The 26974-nt window shown below is 39.2% G+C and overlaps 1 protein-coding gene across 3 annotated transcripts in view; it reads right to left on the bottom strand.

Annotated features, from left to right (window-relative positions):
• The window catches only part of CASK (calcium/calmodulin dependent serine protein kinase), a 346878-nt gene that overhangs the window by 186918 nt on the left and 132986 nt on the right, over positions 1-26974 (bottom strand). For all 3 annotated transcript variants that reach the window (XM_035003264.1, XM_035003263.1, XM_035003270.1), the window contains exon 4: positions 2016-2093. In XM_035003264.1, the coding sequence (XP_034859155.1) occupies positions 2016-2093 (78 nt within the window). The remainder of the gene's footprint in view (positions 1-2015; positions 2094-26974) is intronic.

Raw genomic sequence — 26974 nt, forward strand, 5'->3', positions numbered from 1 at the left:
ACTGCAATGCTCCCCTCTGTGTGTGGGATCCCACAAACCTCATGTAGAGACCTCATGTACTCTGGGCCACAGGAGCATTTCTGATGTGGGAAGCTGCTTGATAACCCAGACCTGTTTCAGCTGAGCCTTTTGATTGCCTGTATCCTTGTAATTATTTAGTAAAGCCTGGTATAGGTAAGAAGATCGCTCTGATTTGTAACTGTCTGATTTGATAATCTGATTCTGTATGTTAGCACACTCCACAACTCATCGCCCCTGAAAGAATAGAGGTAATCACTAATTGGGTTTTGTAAGGACTGTATGCAGTTTTATTTTATGCCATGCTTTGCTGCTTCTCTTGAAGCTCAGCCAGTTGGAGAAAAACATTATCAATTTGATTACTTGGTGCCTCGGAGTCTTCTTGCAGTTGGTCTCACTAGAATACTGATGCAAGCTAAATTTCCCAACGATGAATCACAGAATCAGAGGAGGAGGGGGGCAGGTTGGAAGTCATATGGTTGAATGCTCTACAGCCCAAGGAAGGCTCTACATGCCCTTGTTGTATGGTCACTGATCCTCTGCAAAAGGGCACATACCTAATACTACTTTCTGAGGATGCCCCTCCCTGCCTTTTGTCATTTTTTAGGAAGGGCCTTTAATAAATTGTGCCAAATTTCTCTCTTTGCAGTGTCGCCGACTGGTCCCGAGGCTATGCTTTACTGGACCATTCCGGAAAGCTCCTTTCGTTTCACTGTATGGCATCACCTCTACATGTGACTATTCTCTCTATCCTGATGCCCAGGCCAGTGGCACAGACAGGCTCAAAGTTGAGGAAAAGCCATACAGACAAGTGGGGAACAGAGTAAAAGTGGTAGTGCTTTCACATCAACCCCGACAGCACATGCACCAAGTACCCAAGCGTTACTGTGGTTCAAAAGGAAAAAAGTCCTCTTCCTTCCTCAAGCTTCACTGTTCTATAAAAATCAACATTCGGAATTTTTAGTTTTCCCTATTTGATGATGATGTTGTTGAAAGAGATCAATGTGGGAAAGTTCAAAAGGCAGGTAGCCTCAAATTCTTGAAGACGTAAATATGAACAAAAATGCGCAAGGGTCTGAGAGTTTAATTTAGTTGGATAAAATGGTTTACCGCTGTATCATAAGAAAAATCAAGACAGCATTGACTATTTTGGTATTGAAGAATGCTTTTAAATTCTGAAGCACAATACAGAATAAAAATTTTAAATTGTGATACGAATTCAAAACTAATAGAAAAATGGGATTAAAAAAAAAAACCCCACTAGAGTTGCAGGTTTGAATCCTTCAACATATTATGGTTGGTGACTGAGGAGACCCCATGTATTAAAAAGGCAACCCACTGAAGTGGGTATTTATGATATGATTGAATACCACCAAAGCAGAAAGCTATACTGCTCTAAATCTATAAGCAAGTGGCCTGTGCATGGCTCCTGTGATTTTTCAACTTTACTCCTTATTTTGAGCCATTAGTTCCTTACGACAACTTGACTTAGAACAATGGCCACCATTTGCTTAGGAATCACACACTGGCCTGAAGCAAATATATTTAGCAGGAAAACTGTGCTTCTACTGTTCTGTGCATTTCGTCAGATTAATTGGCCACATAACAGTTTGCTATCACTAAAAGGCAAATGAAGAATAAGACACATCTGCCCAAAATAAAGATCGAACACACACAAAAAAACCCCCAAATTTGATTCTTCATAGTTCTTGAGCTATCAAATTCCTCTTTGAACAAAAGTCATCAGAAATGGGAAAGACAGCGTACTATGTTAAGATGTAAACCCATATTAATAGATAAATGCATTGTTCCATATTTTGCATTTCCAGTTGCTACTTCGGTTCCACTAATGCACACTAAAACAGACATGGCTCCTTGTAGGAAAGAGTGGCAGTATGCTTATCATGAGTTCAAAAAAGCAAGTCACTTCATGTCATTTGTCATTTCCTTCTTTTATTTCCACCTTGACCTCTGGGGAGTCCATACGAATGACATACCTGGCTACAGCTTCACTGTATACAAAGCCAGCATCAGCTCGCTTTACGATTTCAAAACACAGATCTGCTCCATCCATACTGTGGAGAAATGTGAAAAAGAATGTAAGAGGAAATTCCAGGAAGAAAACACTGAAAATGAATACATTGCAATGAAGTTATTAGTTGGCTTACAGCTAGTGATTCTAATAAGTTATTTAAATCTTTCTTTCAACGAAAAATAGACAAATTATAAAGGATGTTATAACCATATGAACACCGAAAATCTACATGGAAAGAAATACAAAGAACAAGCAAATGGTAGCATCAAATAACGTAAGGTGTAGAAAATTGACCATAAATTTCCTTTAAGTTATCGCAACAAAAAGTCTCAGAAAAGGGCAATGCTGGGGGTTGTGAGCATATTTTTGAGTCAAGTTCCAAAATTATCGGTACCTAGTCATGTCGTGTAATATTTTAAGAATCCAACAAGGATTCTTAAAATATTTCACTATATTTATCACCACTAAAGGGAATTCAGGCTATATACTGTAGAGGGAAAAAAAGTAGCTAAATCATAATTTATTTTTGCCTACACTTCAATTACCAAAGTCAATTGCTACAAACATATTCTAACACACTGATGTGTTGGTGACGGAATGGTACTATCTTGCCCCAAACTTAAAAATGGTCTTCTCTATTTCTCAGATCAGTAAGGCCTCTTGTTGTATCGGCCACACCTTGCCTCTTCCACCTATCCTATCTAGTGGCTCTTCAAGGATACCTCACTCTCTATGCAGGCTAGACTTATTACTATTCCCTGAACATACCGTTTCCTTTTATGTCACATGCTTCTGCGTATATTGCTCTTCATACTCAAAACCTACCTTAATCCAAGGTCCCATTCCAATCCCACCCTTCCCAGAAAGCCCCCTCAGTGGATTACCAGCCACATTAAGGCTTTCATTTTCTTAAATTCTATAACAACCCTATATGCCCATATCATAGTATTTGGAACTTACACACGTTTAGCATTTACATACATATATATGAAACTTTGCCAGATTATATCTATTAATGAAATTATTTAAATATTAATAGTTAGCCAACATCTTCATAATGCTTTCAGGCTTATGAAATGTTTTCAAATCCAGTATTTCATTCATTCACTTATTCAGGAGCTCACACTGCAGTATACCTGCTATAGGTATTACCCTGAAAAGATAGAGACTTCTAAAAGGAAAAGTAGAGAAACTATTCATTACTATTACTAATAATTACTAATTAGGCATTAGTAATAAATAATCATTACTAGTATTATTCACCAAGCATCATGGGAAACACTCCTTGTTATATCTCCATTCTTACAGTCACCCCACGACATCAGCATCCTTCTCATTCTCAAATAATTTGTCTAAGTAGACAAGTATGTGACAGGGACAGGATTCAAATCTGTATCTATATTCAATGCTCTTCCCATTATCCATAGCTACACCTGCTGGGTGTGCAAGGAGCAAATGCACATATTCAATCAAGCTCAACAGTTCAATAACAGTGTAGAGTCCTAAAGAACGAGTATGTTCTATACTTTCAAAATACTCTCACCCGATACCCAGCAGAAGACTGAGCACACAGTAAATATTAATAGATAACTGACTATATTATTTAAAACTTGGTGTGGTTTTAGATAAATGAAAATACTGTCACGTTTATACAAGGCTTTACAACATCTGCCTGGTTTCCAATTCACAGCTAATGAACATTTTCCAATGTCAAATAAGATTCTTCTGCATAAAATGATCTTCGTGATGGCTTAGTCTACTCTGAAGAATGGTGGTGACCATTTTCCACCATCAGAAATAAAGCCTGAATGAACATGGTCACACATCTTGTGAACAATCCTGATCACCTGTGAGAGTAAAAGTCCTATAAGTGGAGTTGTACTTGTCCTATAGGTCAAGGGGCACATACAATAACACTTCTGATACACTCCTGGCGAAAAGTTAACATAGTATTCCTGCCCCCACTAATTGTGGAAGTGTCCTTTCCTCTCCACCTCACCTCCACTATTCCTTTTGAATCTTTGCCAATCAGATAGGAGGGGAAAAAAGTCACAATTGCTTTAATTTGCATTTCTTTGATTACTAGAGGGTGAATACTTTTCATTTCTTTGTACTGGGGGGAGGAAAAAAAATCCTATTTTTAAAGCAGGCTGCAGTTTAAGCCGGTTGCTTGATCTAGGAGCACTAAAAGACCCCTGACAGTGATGGAATTATAGTTTTTGCTTAGGCGGTTTCCTTTTTAATTGTGAAATGTGAGGATGAGCACTGTTCAGCTCAGATGAGAGAAGAGTTAGGCAAAGGAGAGGTGAATTGATTGCATCGCCAAGCAGTAAGAGTCTGGGAGCCCTCCTGAGAGCTGGAGGAAGATTTTTTCGAGGGACCTGTAAGAGGGGAAAAAAGGAGTCTTAGGGGTAGAAGGTAGTCAAGTAGTGAGAGGCCAATGCCTAAAGGAGGAACCAGTCAGTGAGAAACAACTGGAAATTACTTACTGCCCTGTAATATAATTACCAGCATGGATCAGCCCATTTTTTTCCCTGGTCATTCTCTGAAATACTGCTATTTGAAATGATAGTATCTACACATGCCCAGACACACGCAGTTTCAGGTTTCTACTCTTTCTCACTGACCCATCTATTCTTGTATCCAGTACCATACCATTTTTTTTTTTTTACTGTAATGTTTTATATTTTAATTTTTTTTTAGGTGAGCTCCACGCCCAACACGGGGCTTGAACACATGACCCTGAGATCAAGAGTCCCATGTTCTACTGACTGAGCCAGCCAGGAGCCCCTGTAATAGTGTATTTTAATATTTGGAAAAATAAGTCATTTCACTATTATTCTTCGTCAATATTTTCTTATGAATTTTTTCTCCCCGCTGAGCTTTAAAATTAGTTTGTCAAATGCTAAACATTTTTAATATTTTGGTGGAGACAGTATTATATTTACATATTAACTTCTAAAACTTAACATTTTTCTCATATTCTCACCTGTGAACATGATATGCTCTCTATTTCCTTTCATGTCTCTAAGTTGCAGTTTTAAGGTTTTCTTCATACTGGCTCCAAATATTGATTACTGGGGTTTTTCCCCAGGACACTTTTAGTTGCTCTTATAAATGGGATCTTTTTGGCCACTGTACGTTTTTTAATACAATGGTTCAAAACCAGGGTACCAAACAAAATCACCTGTGTAACTTTTTAAAATATGCAGGCATGTTCTTTGAGGAGCTAGTCTGAAAGTCAGCCATCACTGTGAAAGAAATCTTCTATTAAGCTGTTCGATTAGTTATTTCTATCACTGATATTAAAGTAAAAGAGGCAATTCATCAGTTTTAAATTTTATGAGATACAGAGAAACTAAAAATACTATTTACACACATTTTACTCATCACTGAAATTCAAAATATATTCATAATATAATCCAGATATAACAACTTTGAACAAAAAGTTTGATGCCACAAACCTTTGAAAATTTTTATTTGATAATTCTTTTTTTTTTTTTTTTTAAAGATTTTATTTATTTATTTGAGAGAGAGAGAATGAGAGAGAGCAAGCACATGAGAGGGGGGAGGGTCAGAGGGAGAAGCAGACCCCCTGCTGAGCAGGGAGCCCGATGTGGGACTCGATCCCGGGACTCCAGGATCATGACCTGAGCCGAAGGCAGTCGCTTAACCAACTGAGCCACCCAGGCGCCCTGATAATTCTTCTAATAACAAGTGTAAGGCTTCTTTTATTGCTTTTCTCTTTCCTTCCCATCTTAAGGTGTTTTAAGCCTTGGGCTGCAAAGCTTCAAAGAGTGTGTTCTAAATCTCCTTGCTTGGTTATATTCCAAGGGAGTAAAATAAGAGGGAGAAGAAACCCTGCTTTAGAAGGGTATGGGGAATGCTTCTATCCTATATGTAGAGAGGATTACTCTGACTTGTAAAAAGTGGTGGGATCATGAATGATCTTAGCTGTCCCTTCCTTTCGTCTGTCTGAATTTTAAAAATTTTACAATAAACATGCACTAAATAATTTTAAAAAATCCAAACAAATATGCCCAATAAAATAGATCACAGGTCTAGGGGCACAATGTATGGCTGGTTGTATGTGGAAGGGATCAGAATATGCCACCCCAAAATATGCCACTTTGGCATAGGATGATTTTGAGCTGAAGGGAATCGAAAAACAGCAGGAACAGGAACAACAGGAAGAACTCTCTCCTCTCCTCCACTCTGCCTAAAAACAGGGTTTAAATGTCCCTTTGTAAAGGTGTTCCCCTCTCATGTACTAGGAAGACAACTATTCTGATCTGTACAACAAATTTTACTAAACAACTCTTATTTATCATACATTTCTTAGTTGCCTTCCCACAACTTACCTCCAACCTGAGACACCCAAACTCCCCGCTCTTCCCTTGTCTAGTCTCTTCATACTTTATTACTCTTTGTTAAAATGGTATATAAGTGTCTGGGTCTAACTACCTTTTTGTGGTTTTCACTTTTTATTTATTTAATTCTCTTCACATTTTTTTAATTCTTATGTTAATCCCCATACATTACATCGTTAGTTTTAGATGTAGTGTTCCATGATTCATTGTTTGTGCATAACACCCAGTGCTCCATGCAGAACGTGCCCTCCTCAATACTCATCACCAGGCTAACCCATCCTCCCACCCCCCTCCCCTCTAGAACCCTCAGTTTGTTCTTCAGAGTCCATCGTCTCTCATGGTTCGTCTACCCCTCCGATTTCCCCCCCTTCATTCTTCCCCTCCTGCTACCTTTTTTTTTCTTAACATATATTGCATTATTTGTTTCAGAGGTACAGATCTGAGATTCAACAGTCTTGCACAATTCACAGCGCTTACCAGAGCACATACCCTCCCCAGTGTCTATCACCCAGTCACCCCATCCCTCCCACCCCACCCCCCACTCCAGCAACCCTCAGTTTGTTTCCTGCGATTAAGAATTCCTCATATCAGTGAGGTCATATGATACATGTCTTTCTCTGTTTGACTTATTTCGCTCAACATAATACCCTCCAGTTCCATCCACGTCATTGCAAATGGCAAGATCTCATTCCTTTTGATGGCTGCATAATATTCCATTGTATATATATACCACATCTTCTTTATCCATTCATCTGTCGATGGACATCTTGGCTCTTTCCACAGTTGGGCTATTGTGGACATTGCTGCTATAAACATCGGGGTGCATGTACCCTTTCGGATCCCTACTTTTGTATCTTTGGGGTAAATACCCAGTAATGCAATTGCTGGATCATATGGTAGCTCTATTTTCAACTTTTTGAGGAACCTCCATACTGTTTTCCAGAGTGGCTGCACTGGCTTGCATTCCCACCAACAGTGTAGGAGGGTTCCCCTTTCTCCGCATTCCCGCCAACATCTGTCGTTTCCTGACTTGTTAATTTTAGCCATTCTGACTGGTGTGAGGTGGTATCTCATTGAGGTTTTGATTTGGATTTCCCTGATGCCAAGCGATGTTGAGCACTTTTTCATGTGTCTGTTGGCCATTTGGATGTCTTCTTTGGAAAAATGTCTGTTCGTGTCTTCTGCCCATTTCTTGATTGGATTCTTTGTTCTTTGGGTGTTGAGTTTGATGAGTTCTTTATAGATTTTGGATACTAGCCCTTTATCTGATATGTCATTTGCAAATATCTTCTCCCATTCTGTTGGTTGTCTTTTGGTTTTGTTGACTGTTTCCTTTGCTTTGCAAAAGCTTTTTATCTTGATGAAGTCCCAATAGTTCATTTTTGCCCTTGCTTCCCTTGCCTTTGGCGATGTTTCTAGGAAGAAGTTGCTTCGGCGGAGGTCAAAGAGGTTGCCGCCTGTGTTCTCCTTTAGGATTTTGATGGACTCCTGTCTCACATTGAGGTCTTTCAACCATTTGGAGTCTATTTTTGTGTGTGGTGTAAGGAAATGGTCCAGTTTCATTCTTCTGCATGTGGCTATCCAATTTTCCCAACACCATTTGTTGAAGAGACTGTCTTTTTTCCATTGGACATTCTTTCCCGCTTTGTCAAAGATGAGTTGACCATAGAGTTGAGGGTCCATTTCTGGGCTCTCTATTCTGTTCTATTGATCTATGTGTCTGTTTTTGTGCCAGTACCATACTGTCTTGACGATGACAGCTTTGTAATAGAGCTGGAAGTCCGGAATTGTGATGCCGCCAGCTTTGCTTTTCTTTCTCAACATTCCTCTGGCTATGCGGGGTCTTTTCTGGTTCCATACAAATTTTAGGATGATTTGTTCCATTTCTTTGAAAAAAGTGGACGGTATTTTGATGGGGATTGCATTGAATGTGTAGATTGCTCTAGGTAGCATTGACATCTTCACAATATTTGTTCTTCCAATCCATGAGCATGGAACATTTTTCCATTTCTTTGTGTCTTCCTCAATTTGCTTCATGAGTATTTTATAGTTTTCTGAGTACAGATCCTTTGTCTCTTTGGTTAGATTTATTCCTAGGTATCTTATGGTTTTGGGTGCAATTGTAAATGGGATCGTCTCCTTAATTTCTCTTTCTTCTGTCTTGTTGTTGGTGTATAGGAATGCCACTGACTTCTGTACATTGATTTTATATCCTGCCACTTTACTGAATTCCTGTATGAGTTCTAGCAGTTTTGGGGTGGAGTCTTTGGGGTTTTCCACATAAAGTATCATATCATCTGCAAAGAGTGAGAGTTGACTTCTTCTTTGCCGATTTGGATGCCTTTGATTTCTTTTTGTTGTCTGATTGCTGTGGCTAGGACTTCCAATACTATGTTGAATAGCAGTGGTGATAGTGGACATCCCTGCCGCGTTCCTGACCTTAGGGGGAAAGCTCTCAGTTTTTCCCCATTGAGAATGATATTCGCTGTAGGTTTTTCATAGATGGCTTTTATGATATTGAGGTATGTACCCTCTATGCCTATACTCTGAAGAGTTTTGATCAAGAAAGGATGCTGTACTTTGTCAAAAGCTTTTTCTGCATCTATTGAGAGGATCATATGATTCTTGTTCTTTCTTTTGTTAATGTATTGTATCAGGTTGATTGATTTGCGGATGTTGAACCAACCTTGCAGCCCAGGCATAAATCCCACTTGGTCGTGGTGAATAATCCTTTTAATATACTGTTGGATCCTATTGGCTAGTATTTTGGTGAGAATTTTTGCATCCATGTTCATCGGGGATATTGGTCTGTAATTCTCCTTTTTGATGGGGTCTTTGGTTTTGGGATCAAGGTAATGCTGGCCTCATAAAATGAGTTTGGAAGTTTTCCTTCCATTTCTATTTTTTGGAACAGTTTCAGAAGAATAGGTATTAATTCTTCTTGAAATGTTTGGTAGAATTCCCCTGGGAAGCCATCTGGCCCTGGGCTGTTGTTTTTTGGGAGATTTTTGAGGACTGCTTCAATTTCCTTAGTGGTTATAGGTCTGTTCAGGTTTTCTATTTCTTCCTGGTTCAGTTTTGGTAGTTGATACATCTCTAGGAATGCATCCATTTCCTCCAGGTTATCTAATTTGCTGGCATAGAGTTGCTCATAATATGTTCTTATAATTGTTTGTATTTCTTTGGTGTTGGTTGTGATCTCTCCTCTTTCATTCATGATTTTGTTGATTTGGGTCATTTTTCTTTTTGATAAGTCTGGCCACGGGTTTATCAATCTTGTTAATTCTTTCAAAGAACCAGCTCCTAGTTTCGCTGATCTGTTCTACTGTTCTTTTAGTTTCTATTTCATTGATTTCTGCTCTGATCTTTATTATTTCTCTTCTCCTGCTGGGTTTAGGCTTTATTTGCCGTTCTTTCTCCCGCTCCTTTAGGTGTAGGGTTAGGTTGTGTACTTGAGACCTTTCTTGTTTTTTTTTTCTTTTAAAGATTTTATTTATTTGACAGAGACACAGCGAGAGAGGGAACACAAGCAGGGGGAGTGGGAGAGGGAGAAGCAGGCTTCCCGCAGAGCAGGGAGCCCGATGTGGGGCTCGATCCCAGGACCCTGGGATCATGACCTGAGCCGAAGGCAGACGCTTAACGACTGAGCCACCCAGGCGCCCCAAGACCTTTCTTGTTTCTTGAGAAAGGCTTGTATTGCTATATACTTTCCTCTTAGGACTGCCTTTGCTGCATCCCAAAGATTTTGAATAGTTGTGTTTTCATTTTCATTGGTTTCCATGAATTTTTTAAATTCTTCTTTAATTTCCTGGTTGACCCATTCATTCTTCAGTAGGATGCTCTTTAGCCTCCATGTATTTGAGTTCTTTCCGACTTTCCTCTTGTGATTGAGTTCTAGTTTCAAAGCATTGTGGTCTGAAAATAGGCAGGGAATGATCCCAGTCTTTTGGTACCGGTTGAGACCTGATTTATGACCTAGGATGTGATCTATTCTGGAGAATGTTCCATGGGGACTAGAGAAGAAGGTGTATTCTGTTGCTTTGGGATGGAATGTTCTGAATATGTCTGTGAAGTCCATTTGGTCCAGTGTGTCATTTAAAGTCTATTTCCTTGTTGATCTTTTGCTTAGACGATCTGTCCATTTCAGTGAGGGGGGTGTTAAAGTCCCCCAGTATTATTGTATTGTTGTCCATGTGTTTCTTTGCTTTTGTTATTAATTGCCTTATATAGTTGGCTGCTCCCATGTTAGGGGCATAGATATTTACAATTGTTAGATCTTCTTGTTGGATAGACCCTTTAAGTAGGATATAATGTCCTTCCTCATCTCTTATTACAGTCTTTGGTTTAAAATCTAATTTGTCTGATATAAGGATTGCCACCCCAGCTTTCTTTTGGTGTCCATTAGCATGGTATATGGTTTTCCACCCCCTCACTTTCAATCTGGGGGTGTCTTTGGGTCTAAAATGAGTCTCTTGCAGACAGCATATCGATGGGTCTTGTTTTTTAATCCAGTCTGATAGCCTGTGTCTTTTGATTGGGGCATTTAGCCCATTTACATTCAGGGTAACTATTGAAAGATAGGAATTTAGTGCCATTGTATTGCCTGTAAGGTGACTGTTACCGTATATTGTCTGTGTTCCTTTCTGGTCTATGTTGCTTTTAGGGTCTCTCTTTGCTTAGAGGACCCCTTTCAAGATTTCTTGTAGGGCTGGTTTTGTGTTTGCAAATTCCTTTAGTTTTTGTTTGTCCTGGAAGCTTTTTATCTCTCCTTCAATTTTCAATGACAGCCTAGCTGGATATAGTATTCTTGGCTGCATATTTTTCTCATTTAGTGCTCTGAATATATCCTGCCAGTCCTTTCTGGCCTGCCAGGTCTCTGTGGATAGGTCTGTTGCCAATCCAATGTTTCTACCATTGTAGGTTACATATCTCTTCTCCCAAGCTGCTTTCAGGATTTTCTCTTTGTCTATGAGACTCGTAAGTTTTACTATTAGATGTCGGGGTGTTGACCTATTTTTATTGATTTTGAGAGGGGTTCTCTGTGCTTCCTGGATTTTGATGCCTGTTTCCTTTCCCAAATTAGGGAAGTTCTCTGCTATAATTTGCTCCATTATACCTTCTGCCCCTCTCTCTCTTTCTTCTTCTTCTGGGATCCCAATTATTCTAATGTTGTTTCGTCTTATAGTATTGCTTATCTCTCGAATTCTGCCCTCGTGATCCAGTAGTTGTTTATCTCTCTTTTTCTCAGCTTCTTTATTTTCCATCATTTGGTCTTCTATATCACTGATTCTCTCTTCTGCCTCATTTATCCTAGCAGTTAGTGCCCCCATATTTGATTGCACTTCATTAATAGCCTTTTTGATTTCTACTTGGTTGAATTTTAGTTCTTTTACTTCTCCAGAAAGGGTTTCTCTAATAACTTCCATATTTTTTTCAAGCCCAGCTAGTATCTTTAAAGTGATGATTCTGAACTCTAGATCTGACATTGTACTAATGTCCATATTGAGTAGGTCCCTGGCAGTCAGTACTACCTCTTGTTCTTTTTGTTGAGGTGATTTTTTCCGTCTTGTCATTTTGTGCAGAGAAGAATAGATTGAGAGAACAAAATGCTAGCAGAGTAACAACGTCCCCAGAAAATATACCCTAAACAAATCAGAAAAGACCTGAAGCAGTGGGAAAAGAAAGGGAAAGAGAGAAAAAAGAAAAAGAAAAAAAGATAAAGATAAAAACAAACAAAAACAAACAAAAACAAACAAAACAACAACATAAAAAACCAGAATGTGATCAAATATGATCAGGCTGGTATATAGATCAGCGCCACACACTAGATTTTGGGTGTATTTTGGTCTGTTAGAAGAAAGTGCCTCCCAAAATTTTAAAGAAAAAAAACATATATGTACAAAAATAAGGGTTGATATGATGAAGGGATGGAATATGACTGTAAAGATGGAAAGTATAAAAAATTTTATAAAAGGAGTTGATAAGAAGTTGTTTGAAAAAAGAAAGAAGAGGATTTAAAAAAAGAAAAAAGGAAAAAAAAGGGAGAGAATGTGATCAGGCAGGGGAGTAGAAAAAACCATATACTAGAGATATAGGGTATATTTTGATCTGTTAGAAGAAACTATCTCAAAATTTTAAAGAGAGAACAACTTATATATATATATATGCCAAAAATACGGGTAACTACTATGAAGGGATAGAATATGACTCTAAAAATGAAAAATAAAAATTTTTTAAAAAAGGGATTGATAAGATGTTGGTTGAAAAAGGGAAAAAGAAAAATTAAAAAAAAAAAACAAAAGAAAAAAGTTAAAAAAAAAATTTAACTTTGAAAGACTAAAGAATCATGGGAAAAAAGCCATGAATTCTATGTGCAGTATTCCCCTAGCGCTGGGGTTCTGCCGTTCTCATTGATCGGTAAACTTGGTCTTGGCCGGCTGTTCTCGCTGATCTTCTGGGGGAGGGGCCTGTTGCCGTGGTTTCCAAACGTCTTTGCCGGAGGCGGAATTGCCCCGCCCTTGCCCAGTCCGGGCTAAGTAATCTGCTCAGGTTGCTCTCCAGAGCTTTTGTTCCCTGCAAGCTTTCCGTACAGCTTTGGAGGCGGAGAGTGAAAATGGCGGCCTCCCAATCTCCGCCCCGGAGGAGCCGAGAACTCGGGGCCCCGCTCCTCAGTGAGCCCCCAGAGAAAAGCCGTCAGTCACTCCCGTCTCCCCGGTCTCCGGCCGCACTCCGTGCTCACCCGGCCTGTGACCACGCGTTTCTATCTCTGGCACCCGACCCCCTGTGGAGTCTCCAAACCCAGCAGATCCCTGCGGTGTGCTCCTGCGCCACTCCTCCTGGGGGAGGAAGGTGAGTCTCCCCGGATCTGCCGCTTGTTGGGTCCCTGCTGGAGGAGCAGGGGCCCGACTGTGCCGCGGATCACGGTTTATGGCAACCCTGAGCTGAGAGCCCGCGCCTGGGCTCTGCCTCTGCAGCCGGCTTCCCCGCTCCGATACCTGGGAGCTCTGCCGCCCTCAGGCACCCCCGGTCTTTCTGTGACCCTGAGGGTCCTGAGACCACACTGTCCCGCGAGGGTTCCACCCCCCACTTAGCCACCAGAGTGACGTCCCTCAGTGGAGCAGACTTTTAAAAGTTCCGATTTTATGCTCCGTGGTTCTATCACTTGCCAGAAGCGGCTGATGGAGGCCCCTCCCCCGCCGTCTATCCTCCCGAATATCGCCTCGGATTCACTTGTCCGCACGTCCTACCTTCCAGAAAGTGGTTGCTTTTCTGATGAGAGAGTTGTTGCTCTTCTTTTCTTCCATCTCCTGTTGAGTTTGTAGGTGTTCAGAATGGTTTGATCCCTATCCAGCTGAATTCCTGAGAGGAGACGAAATCCAGGTCTCCTACTCCTCTGCCATCTTGCTCTGCACTCCCCCCCGTGGTTTTCACTTTTTTTCCTGCTGCCCTCCAACCCCACTGGTCCTGCCATGTACAGACAAAATAAATCTTTTCTCCTGTTAGTCTGGTGTTGGTCAGTTTAATTCACAGACCTAGTCACTTGACCTAAAGAGGGCAGAGAAAAGGTTTTTCCTCTTCTACAATGTATTTTCGGTAAAAGCAGAAAAAGAGGGGGCTTGTAGTATGCAGACTCACACTTGATTATATGAAGAAGTGCTTCTCAACTTAACTGTGGTGAAGGACCAGTTTTTCCCCCCTCAGGTATGTTATGAATTGGTCCTTTTATAAAATACAAAATTATATGCTATGATTTCACAGCAATGTCAAATTGCTCTAACAGCTTCTAAATGTTTGCTCTCAATTTCTGTACTTACCTCATTATAGACTGGTAACAGTTGGTAGATTGGAACCCATCTGCAAACTATTCTTTGAGGAACACTGTAAAGGCCAGACCAAATCTGAATTTTTCTGACCAGCATTTCCTCTGAAGGTGACAAAAACAACTACAGAACTGGATTAAATTAAAAAAAAATTTTTTAAACCTTAAAGAATTAACAGTATAGTGAGTGAAAAACTATCTAGTGAGGATGGGGAAAGGTTTTGAGCTCAAAGAGGTGAGCAAGAGCTGCTTCTGCCTTTGGGGTAGGCAGCGGGCCCTGACGAAGCACCCATGAAAGGGGCGGGATGCTTATTTGGGGAACTGAAGAATGGGGGAGGTAGACTGACAGGGTGAGATGTCAGATTGATAGGGTCCAACTGCTTTTGTGCTAGGGTGTTCTGAGAGGAGACAGAGCTATTCTTTTGGATTACCCCAGAGGAGCCTGCCAAGGGCTAAGGACGTGATAAACACCCCATGCTCTGTGCTGGGGTGATAAAGAGTAGTATTTTGCAAAGCGCGTTACAGAATATATTCTGGTATGTCTTATTAGTAGCATAGAAAAATCCCAATGTCTACCATGAAGTGAAAAGCTCCACTTAAAAACTTCAACAAGGATCAACAAATTATATATATATAAAAAAGTGACACCACAGATTTGAAAAAGCAAATAGGAATTTCTGAATGAAAAAAATTCTAATGCCAAAATTAAGAACTTAAGCAGATTAGGTAGTTGAAGAGAAAAATCAGTGAACCAGAAGATGTACTCAGATTGAAGCATGGAGAGACAAAACATGGAAAATATTAAAGTGAGGATAAGAAAGGATTAAAGTAAGAAGGTCAGCATCTATTTTTATTGAAGTTTCAAAAGTGAAAAGAAGGGCGCCTGGCTGGCTCACTTGGTGGAGCATGCGACTCTGGATCTCTAGGTTGTGAGTTCATGCCCCACAATGGGTATAGAGATTACTAATAGAAAGATAAACAGATGGATAAATATATATAAAAAAAAGTGAAAAGAAAATAGAGCAGAAGCAATACTGAAAATATAATGTCTGTTAATAAGCCAGAAATGGTTAAAGATCTCAATAAACACCAAGTAGTAAAGAAATCCATAGTTAGTCACATATCTGCAAAAACTACAGGAAACCAAAGAAAAATAGAAAACCTCAAAACAGTAAAAGAAAAGAATGGACTATTAGACTGACGGCTGACTTCTCAATGGCAACAGTGGAAGCCAGAATACAGTAGAAAGGGATCTTAAATCAAATTAGCTGCCAACCTAATAAAATTCTCTTCTCACCAAAACACCCCTTAAAGAATAAAGGTGAAAAAATTTCTTTCAGATAAGCAAAGAAACCGAGAGAATTTGCCAGCAGCATACCTATCCCTAAAGGAAATACAAAAGAATATTCCTCAGGTAGAAGGAAAAATGAAGTCGAATGAAAACTCAGAGATGCAGTGAGGCATGAAAAACGGAAAATGTGGTAACTATGTAAGTGAATCTAAATGAACAATGATTATACAAAACAACTATTTTCTCATTTTCTCTTCAGAGAGAGAGACCATATAACAAAATAACTATTCTGAGAGAGAGAGAGAGAGATTGATCTTAAATAAAAATACTTGACAACAATAACATATAGGTCAGGAGGCATAGTGTAATTTCTAGGACAACCACTAAGTTCTCTAACTTTTTGATGTCAGGACTCTTTTCTACTTACAGATTATTGAGAACCCCAAACCAATTGTATTTGTGTAAGTTTTGTCTATCAATATTTGCCACATTAAAAATTAAAATCCAGAAATGTAAAAAACCTTTATTTTAAAATGATAATAAACCCATTACATGTTAACAGAAATAATATTTTTTCATGAAAAAGACTATCTATTCTAAAACAAAAATTTAGTGAGAAGAGTGGAACTGTTTGATACTTTGCAAATCGTTTTTGATTTCTGGTTTAATAGAAGACAGCTAGATTCTCATATCTGCTTCTACATTCAATCTGTTACAATATGTTATTTGTTTGAAGAAAATCTGGCCTCTCACAGATATATAATTGGAAGGAGTTATATTTTAATAGCTTTTAGAGATATGTGAGAATATTCTTCTTTGATACTGCACCCAAGACTCAAAAAGTGGTAGTTTGTTTCTTTCTTTTTAAGATTTATTTGAGAGAGAGGGAGAGCACACATGCACGAATGGGGGTGGGGGGAGTGTGGGGAGAGGCAGATGGAGAAGGAGAAGCAGGCTCCTTGCTCAGTCTGACATGGGGCTTGATCCCAGGGCCCTGGGATCATAACCTGAACTGAAGGCAGATGCTTAACCAACTGAACCACCCGGGCGCCCCAAAAAGTGGTAGTTTCCTAAAGGTAAACTGCAATGTGGATTCTGAAACCATGTCAATGAACTTTTGGTACTGTGTTAATTATAATCCATTGTTCTGTCTTGTTCTTTGAGTGGATCTTTCTTTTACCTGTGCATGACTTTGTAACATCACACATTAGTCATCTGAGAAATACTGGTCCACTGAGTTATGCAGATTTTCTAAATATTGACACATTACATGATATAAAAAAATCCATATTCATTCATATCACCATTGATTACAATAGAAACATTAAGTCCTGGGAAGCTGATAAGCTCATGGTGGCAGGTACAAGTTTTCCAAAATTATAATTTTCCAAATTATAATTTTCACTTGAAAATTTGAATTTCATCATTGGTGACAAATACTGTGAGTGGTTTCCCTTGAAGCAGGAGGCTCACTTCATGTTTGAGTAAATGTATGCTACATACCCAAGTTTGAGTAACCGTGGTTTGTCTGTTAGTCATTCTTTCAAGTAAAAGTGTGACATATGCACGAAACTCTAGTTCAGCTTACAACTCGAGAAAGCACACAAGCACTTTTCTGAGAACCAATGAAATTTTAAGGCTTGTAAGCACTCAGTATGATTCCTAATCACAATAATCACAATGAGTTATGTTAGAAATAAATTAACACAGTAACTAGGAAATCCCCCAAACGCTTACTTGGAAGTTGAGAAGTGTATGCTAAATAAACCTATGAATCAGAAGAGAAATCAAATTGAAAATTAGAAAATATTTCTAACAATGATAATGATAAAAGTACATCTAAAAATTGTGCAGGATTGAGGCATTACATTTCAACATTGGCATGCTGCCATCATTAGACCCACAAATATATAGAAATAGCAGAGAGGAGGTGGGGCATAGATCCAATCTTCCAGTAGGAGAAGCTAGCTACACACACACACACGCCTCGGCGTTGCAGAAACTTTTCCTGAATCAAGCAGTCCACTGCTGATGGAAAAATACATCAATACAACCTTTCTGCCCGGCAATTTTATAGTGCTTGACAAAACCCTTAAAAATGGCCATGTCCGTTGATCCAATAATTTCCTTCCAAGGGAAATAATCAGGGATATTTCCCAAGTTTTAAGGCCAGGGGCTTATGATAGCTATGTATAATAGGGACAAGTATGAAACAATATGAATAAATGTCTAACAATAGGAGGATTGTTAAACTGTGGTAAATCCACAGGGCAGAATATTATGTTGCCATTAAAATGATGCTGTAGAAGTGTATTTATTAATATAAAGATGTTCACAATATATTAAGATGTGTAAACATATATATATATGCATATATATGTGTTTGCAGATGCACTGAGAAATTTTTGGATATCAATAGGGTGTTAAAGAGCAGGTGGATAGTCAAAATTTTTTGTTTTATCCTTTACTTAAAAAAAAAAAAAGAACAGGTATTACCATTTTTGGCATACTAAAAACAGCTCTAAATGTTAAAAAAAAAATGCAAAAATACCCCTCGAGAATGCAGCTAAAACAGTATGTTTTTAAACTTTAAATTATTGAAATGTAACAGAAATATTACAAATACTGATGTAAAATATTAGAAAATAAGAAAGCTAAAGTGACATTCTATCAGGATAAAGTTTTTAAAAGAACAGTAAAGTAAATCCAATGAAAGTAGAAGGAAATAATGAGCAGAAATTAATGAAGGAAAAAAGAAAGTAATGAAGAAAAAATAAACAATACAGAGCAAGAACAAAGTAAAAAATAGGTTCTTTGAAAAGATTAATGAAACTGAACTGGAAATTCCCCAACGTTTGGGAATTGAACAATATACTTTTATTATACAGATCTCAGGATAAATCATTAGAAAATAAGGAAATATCTTAAGCTGAATAACAAAAATAAACACATCAAAACTTGTAAAATGCAGGTAAAGTGGTGCTTAGAGGGAAATTTACTGCTGTAAATACATATATTAGGAAAGAAGACTGAAAATTTATGAACCTAGGCTCCATCTGCATAAGCTATATAAAGATCAAATTAAACTCAAATTAGAAGGAAATAAGAATAGACATTAGTGAAATGGAAAACAAACATATTAGAGGGATTAGCAAAAGCTAAAAGTTGCTCCCTATGAAATGATCAATCTTTGGCAAGACTGATTAAAAAAAAGAAAGAGAAGACACAGCCGCCAATATTAAGAATGAAAAAGGAGATATTTCATATCCTGCAGACATTAAAAAGATGACACTGAAACTTTATGCCACAGATTTGAAAATTCATATGAAATTGACAAATTTCCCAAAAAATAAAACTCATCAAAGTGAACACAAAAATAATTAGGAAACCTGAATAATTCTTTACTGATTAACGGAATTGAATCAGTAATTAAAAACCTTCTGGCATAGAAAACTCTAGGCTTAGATGGCATTTCTGACAAGTTCTACTGAACATTTGGAGGAGAAATAAAATGAATAAGCAGCAGGAACAGTCTCTAATTCATTTTATGAAGCTAGCTTAACCTAGATACTAAAACCGTTAAGGAAAGCATGACAAAATTAGAGGACAATCTCACTAGTGCACATAGATGCAAACAACCCAAACAAAACAGCAGCAAATCAAACCCAGCAATACATAAAAATTATATCAGGACCAAGTTGGATTTATCAGAGGAATGCAAAACTGTTTTAACATTGGGAATTCAATTAATATAATTCTGAACACGGAGACTGACTAAAGAAGAAAAAATTAGGATAATCTCAACAAACGCCAAAAATTTAATAAAATTATATATTTAAGCTTTATGAAACTCTTAGATCAAGAATAAGATGCAAATGCCCACTCCAAAAACGTATATTCACCACTACTCTGGAGGTCCCAGGCAGTGCAGTAAGGGCAAGATAAAGAAATAAAATCTGTAAGAATTGAAAAAGAAGAAACAAACTGTCATTATTTGCAGATGGCATAAACTGCACATATAGAATATCCAAAATAATCTAAGGTAAAATTAGAATTGATCAGAATTTAGCAAAATTATTCTCCTAAATCAAAAGAAAACATTTAAAATTTGGGGATAAATTTTTTTTAAGAATGTAGAAATAAATCTAATAAAAAAATTTTTTTTTAAGAATGTCTTTTAAGAGGGGCACCTGGGTGGCTCAGTCATTAAGCATCTGCCTTCAGCTCAGGTTATGATTCCAGAGTCCTGGGATCGAGCCCTGCATCGGGCTCCCTGTTCGGCGGGAAGCCTGCTTCTCCCTCTCCCACTCCCCCTGCTTGTGTTCCCTCTCTCGCTGTGTCTCTGTCAAATAAATAAAATCTTTAAAAAAAAAAATGTTTTTTAAGAATATAGAAATAAATCTAATAAAAAGATGTATAAGTCCTGAAGGGAGAAAAGTATGATATTTATTAAGAGAAATTAAACAACTAAAATAAATGGAGAGAAAATTATCCTTTTCATAGACTGGAAGATTCAATACTGTAAACAGCCACTCTTTCCCGAATTGAAGCAAAAATTCAATGGAATTCCAATCAAAATCCTAGGAGGTTTTGTGGAAACTGTCAAGCAGAATCTAAAATGTATATGGTACTGTAAAAGGACAAAAAGATGCAAGATATTTTGGGAGAATAAGAAGGTGGGAAGATTGGCTCTACCTGATTTCAAAATTTCACAATGTAAGGCTTAGTAATTAAGACTATGCTATTGACAGTAGGACAAACAGGACAGTAGAACATAACAGAGAGCCTAGAAACAGATCCATACATATATGGATACTTGATTTATGACAAAAAGGTGACTGGAGTTTTGGGCAAGGATACTCTCTTCAAGTAAGTGTCTGCTCACGTGGTCATGTGGACCAGGAGTCATGTGCCTGGATGTTCACAGCAGACCTGTTCACAATAGGCACCAAGTGTCAACAACCCAAATGTCCATCAGTAGTAGAATGGATGAAGCATTGGTATATTCATACAACAGAATACTACACAGCAATGAAAAGAAATTACCTACAGGTACACAAAAGAATTTGGCTGAATCCTAAAGATAAAACACTGAGTGAAAGAAGCTGACAAAGAAGAACACAAACTGTATGATTTCTTTTACATATGGTTCAAAAACAGAAATAATCTTATTTTGTTGTAATAAATAAAGCTAGCACTTACTTACTGAGTGCTTACTATGTGACAGGCATTTTCTAAGTGCTTTACATGCATAAATTCATTTAATGGTTACAAGAAGTCTCTGCGATAGGTGTTATTACTACCCCTATTTTACTTACGAGAAAACTGAGAAACAGCAAAGTTTAAGTAACTTGCCCAAGAGATCATACAGTTATTAAGTGGCCAAGCCAGGATTCAAACATGGGCAGTTTGGTGATAGAATCCATGCATTGGCCCTGCAAAAATGCTCAGGTTACAAAGAGGGAAGCTTCAAACTTCTGCTCAAGGCTCTGAGTTACTTAATGGAAAAAAAGGGATGACAGCTAAGTAGGTAAAGTCATAGTACAAGGGAGGGCTCTGTATAACAAATTCATTTTCATGCCTGTTATGAGGGCCCCATGCTCCAGAATCACCTAGGGAGATCTTCAAAACGCAGAGCCTCCATCCCCATTGTCCCCGATTGATACATGTATGAGTGCTGTACTATTGATATGGTTTAAACGAATTCTCTATATTTAATAAGTTTGCCAATAAATGCTTTAATCCTAGCATATATAAATCAATCTCTATTGATTAGGAAAAAAAAAAAGAACTTTAATTCTCCTTTATTTTCTCCTAATTCGGGGCTTTACTTGTGGTACTGTCTTGATGTCTTCACAAATGTCCTGTAACCACCACCTTTTCCCAATACTTTGGCTTTCTTTATGCCTCTGCTAGGGATGACGTCTTTCCACTTCTCCACCTGTCTCCCTCCTACACTGACACTGATGCCCTTTGCCAACTTTGTACAAGCCTGCACGCCTGCCCGTTGCAGCTCCCAATGGTTTCCTCCACTGATCTCCTAGGGACCTATGAATCTGTGCCTCTCTAGGGTCATTTAGACCTATACCATCAGTTATTATTTATTTCACGGATAGGCACCTGTGTGGTCTGCCCAACTGTACTATGAGCAACTTGAGGGCATAAACAGGTCTTTCGTGGTCAGCATAACATCCCACATATTGATGAGTATTTACAAATATTTGTTGGTGGTAAATTCATTTCTGCAAGAAAGAGGAGGTATGCACACTTGACCTTTCTTTACCCTTTCCTTACTCTGAACTACTCCATTTTGGGGAAGGAGTTAGTTACAACAGTGCATATTAGAGTTTCAATGGAAGGGAAGGGTACATCTCTGAGGGATTCAGATGGGGAGCAAGCAGCCTCTAAGATGGGTCCCAAAGACAACTCAGGGGAAGAGGAAGAAGAGGAGAATGGGAGCGAGAGGGTGGGGACTGCAAGGTAATTAAGAGGGCAACAGCTCAAGGCGTTTCTTCTGACAAGCCAACAACAGTAAGGCCTGGAGCACTAGGAAATGAGTCAACATGTTAGGTGGGTTTGGGGTAGATTGTGAGGAATATTTAAGCGACTATAATTTGAGCTCAGCTGAGCTTTCCCCTCTCACCTCTACTGTAAACTGTATACAATCAATTTCCTGCAGTATGAACTTGGGCAGGGACCAGAGAAGGTACTGACACAGGATTGTTAACTTTGTTATGTAAGTAGATAGAAACCTTCATCTTCTCAATGGGGAAAGGGGATGGTTCACCGTAACAAGAATTGCTTAATAAAGCAAATGCTGATATATTGTGAAAGGCATTAAAATGACTGAGCATATCCCCATACGCCTATGTACCAAGTGTATTTCTTTTGGTGGGAACTGACCACTTCTGTCCTTGCCTGTTTGTATATGAAGCTTAATATCATCTCTTCCAATTGCAGTGAGCTCTCCTTGTCGATGTTCAGTAAAATGGAACCCTTTTATGTCAATATTAAAGCAAATTTTCCAGTTTTTTTTTTCAATTTTTAAATCTGTTGATGTTTTCCTTTGTGAATCCCAGTCCTCTGAAGTTGTAAAAGCTCTCCAAACATCTGTTAAATAATTTTATTTTTTGCTAGCTTTCCTATGATCTGTGGTTTTCTTTTTTGGAGGGGGTCGAATCTAAATTGACTTCTGAATTGCTAATTAGTTTTCTCAACACTATTAAAAAAAAAAATCCTTCTTTTCCCTAGTGTATTTACTGCACTTGAGTGTCTGTCCTGCTGAGGAGGAATGTCTGGTGCTGCCCGGTTGGCAAGCAGTGTTTCCTGGCCTGTATCATTCTAGGTGGATCCACTGGCGAGTGTGGCTTACAGTAGTTCTGGGGCTCCGGAAATTTCTTAGTAGCACCTAAGAAGATGACTCCCAGATTAGCTAATGTCTGAAAGGGATTTCTCATCGCTCACGGAGGGAATGAGCGTGCTAAGGTGGTCTTCAAGTGAGAGTGTGGAGACACAAGGAGACAGAGCAAAGAAAGGGAAAGGTCATTGACAGGGAAGGCGGAGCACATCAAACCAACCCTGCCACCTCACGACTTTGCTGGGGACCAGTCGGGTACAGCTTCAAAGCTGTTTGGGCCCACATGCCACAGGAGGCCTCCCTCCATCTAGGCTCACCCTTAACACTTGCAGGGCCTGAGGCAGGTGTACACGTGTGAGCCCATGGCTCCATACACCTAAATGTTCAAAAGTTAGATGACAAACTTACTAACTGCTAAATATGTTCTAAGCTTTGACCTTGACAAATACAGATTCATAAGGACCTGGATGGTTAGGTTCTAGTAGGAATTGTTGGGGTCCTCGGAATTCTTCTCCACGAACAACATGGCATCTTGGGGTATCTGGCCCCTGGTATCTTTTTTTGCCACTCCCAGCTCCATGCCTCACCTTACAGCCTTCTTCGGCCAGGGCTGATATCCCAAGGTACAAAGAGCTGCCAGTCTAAGCGCAGATTTTAGAGACCATGGTCTCCCCTGGCGGGGTCATCTTCTGCCACTTCTCTACTGATTCGGGTATCTTAATGCTGGGTCAGTTACGGCTCTGAGTTACAAGAAACAGAAACCAATTGTGGCTGATTTAAGCAGCATGGGAGTGGATTAATGGGACCCTGGATTGCTCAGAGTGGTAGGGAGGTCTGTCAAACCAAGACTGTGCTTGCACAGACACAAAGCCCTGAACTGATGTGATGAAGGCACCACAGCAGCTGATCTCCACCAGCAGCAAGAGCTTGCACCGCTGGCCTGTTAATGGCAGATGTTGGAAGCCGTCCCGACTGTCACTGCTATGACTAGCCCAGTAATCATCCCTGCTGTCACCTGAGAGTGCCACATGGTCCCTGTTTTTTTTGTCACTAGCTATTATATCCTGGGGGGCTGTGTCTGACTCATGAAACTTACGTTGTATGCCCGTATCTTAACTGCCAAGGAGAGCAAGTGTCTGGCATTATAGCTTCTATAGCAGAAGGTGGGCTCTGTCCCCCATCAAGACTCTTAAGATGGGTGATTCTCCAAATACTGGAAGAGGGTTCAGATGTTGGACAGCCAAAAACAATGAGAAATGTCCCCTTATGGGTTCTGTTTGCAAGCCTACCTTTAACTGCCCAGGAGACCTCGATCACGCCACTTAACCTTTCTGGGTTGACAATGACTCCTCAGTAAAATGATGAGCTTTGGTTTGTAATCTCTAAGGTCTCTTGATATCCCACAGAACTCTGATTCTTTGAAAACAGACTGGCTTGAAAGAATTTGCTACTTCTAAAATTTATCAAATTTTAGAAAGTGTTGTTTTAATGCCTGTCTAGACATCAAAGGTTGATTTGTCACCATTTCCAGGGTCCTAAATTTACCACTCTTTTCTTTTTGCCAGACCTTTCTCCTATCCAGTGGCTTAAAGGACCAACCAAGATCTCCTGACCCCTAATCAATGTTGCTTGACAATGGCACCTCCTAGTGGATGAAGAAACTCCACCTACAAGAGAGAGCAAATGCTCTTAAGATAGGAGGAGCCACAGATGTCTGGATTAGTTGTTTATGTTAACCTGTCTCTGTACGGTTTTCTGAAATTCCCAGAAAAGGCAGGCAGGCAGTTGGGAACAACCCCTGTTCTGTTACTAAGGAGGAACTTTACTGTTAGCCCTCAGTGTTCTCACTAATCTTCACAGCTAAACACCCACCTCCCCAACCTCCAACATACATATACTCATTCATTCATTCATTTTCTTTCTCATGCACATGTGCATACACACACACACACACACACACACTCTTTCTCTTTCAGTTAAGGCTCTGAAAGAAAAGAAAAAAAAAAAAGAGGGGAAGGGGCCTCCAGACAGAATCATGATGAGTCACATTAGGGAATTTTAGAACTGAAAATTTAATGAAAAGACTTGCTTTAGGTCAGTAACTAATCAGTTGGGACTAGAATCACAGCTTCTTGATTCTTGGCCCCCTGTATTAACTCCATGTTTTCTGCTCATCTTTCTGAAGGAGGTGGTTATACTTTTCCCTTCCCCTAACATGGACTTACATGCATCGTTGAGAGCATAATGATAGGCTATTACTCCAAGGGGCTTTTTTAATTACTGCAAATCCTCACAAGTGAAGGGAATCTCTCCTGTGCTTTCTTTTCAACTGACCAGGAGACAGGGTTTCACGGTGCTAGGTAGGAACTAACTTTCCAAGCTAGCATTGTTTTTGTTGTCAACTCAAGGCCTACAGAGCTCACCTAAGACGTTGGTTACTGTGTGGCCCCAGTAATGTCTGCACAGGGCAAAGCATCCAAAGGTCAAGAGGTCCTTGAACTCTCTTTTCTACCCTCCCCTCCCCCCTGCAAATCTGTTAACTTCATTAATTCTAAAAAAATAATTACTGCTGCAAATACCTTACATGTAGTTTCTTATCTACTGGATGTATTAGTTCAGCTTGTTTAAACATGTTTTGCTTTTTTTTTTTTTTTTTTTAAAGTTTCTTAGACCTCGATCTAGTCCTAACTTACCTTTGCAAGTAAGAGCTGGGGAAGTATCCCTGCCACTCAAAACCAACTCAATCCTAATCTTCATATCAGTTTACTTTCGGTCCTGCATAAGTTCTTATAACTCTGGTGTGGGTGACTATCTACGTATGAGTCTTCTGAAGTCTTTCTAGTTCTTCTTTTGGCCTCTTCTCTCTAGAAATTCAGTTCTCTCTCTTGTTCCTCAAAGCCTTGTCTTCATTCAGAGGCAGGGCCCTCAGTGCAGACCCGGCCACCCCGACAGGAAAGCTGTTGGCCCAGAAGAGGCAGCACACCTTCAAAAGATCGAGACAGGAAGCTCACAATATGTTCCTTCTGGCCTTTTGTGGAATTCAAAAATTCAGGGTCATTCTTGGACAGTTAGTTCTTCTTCTGTCTTGTTCTCTGTTTCCGCCTCGCAGAACACCTAAAGAACTGTAAATAATCATGCCAGACTCTGATGTGGTTGGTCTTGGAGATGAGAAAGGGGGGCTAATTTGGAAAATGATCTCATCTTGAATAACCAGACCACAGTAAAAAAAAAAATAATCACACGGTTAATTACTGATTTTCTGTTTTCATTTTACTGCCATTTGCACTCTGAAATCAAACTAGCTGGTCTAATTCTTACTTCTAGGCAAGTTCCAAGCTAACATGAAAATGTTAATGTTGGTACTGATAAAACTACAGATGCATAGATATAAATGAAAAGAGGCATAAGAGGCATAAGAATGGGTATCTGCCCAAGATTGGATTGCTCCAACTCAGCAAAAAAAATGGAACCATTACTGTGTCCTCATGAGAAGATTCCATCTGCCCATGAATTATTTCTAAGTTTCAAATGTGACAAGAAAAAAATAGGGAGTTCTTGAATGTTTAAATAACATCATGGTCAATTTGCAAACAGCAACAAAACTCTGCATGTGGACAAATAAAAGTCAGCAGTTAACTAGACTGATCCTTTGAGTATTACAGGAAGACACAGATACCTAAATTTATTATCCTCATAGACAAGGATTTTCACATTAGTCACCCCTCTGGGATAAGATCCTGAAGGTTCCTGTTAAATGCAGAGATGTTAACAGCTAATAGCAAAGATTTACTGAGCATTTAACTGCACACCAAGTGCTATTTTAAGTGCTTTACATGTAATAACTTATTTAATCCTCATAGCAACACAAGGAGACAGGTACTATTTTGCAGATGGGGAAATTGAGGCTTAAGACAAAGGTCACATAACTTGCCCAAGGTCATATGGTTAGAAAGTAGCAGAGCCAGGATTTGAACCTAAGCAACCTGGCTCCAGAATCCTGAGCTCTTAACTTCTAATCCTGAGGGTCGACAATAAATAGAATTTATGACAATGAAGGTGATGGTTGAGACTTTCTAGAGCTTTG

Source organism: Mirounga leonina, unplaced genomic scaffold (assembly GCF_011800145.1).
Source record: "Mirounga leonina isolate KUSES-001 unplaced genomic scaffold, KU_Mleo_1.0 Mir_101609, whole genome shotgun sequence".
NCBI classification, from domain to species: domain Eukaryota; kingdom Metazoa; phylum Chordata; class Mammalia; order Carnivora; family Phocidae; genus Mirounga; species Mirounga leonina.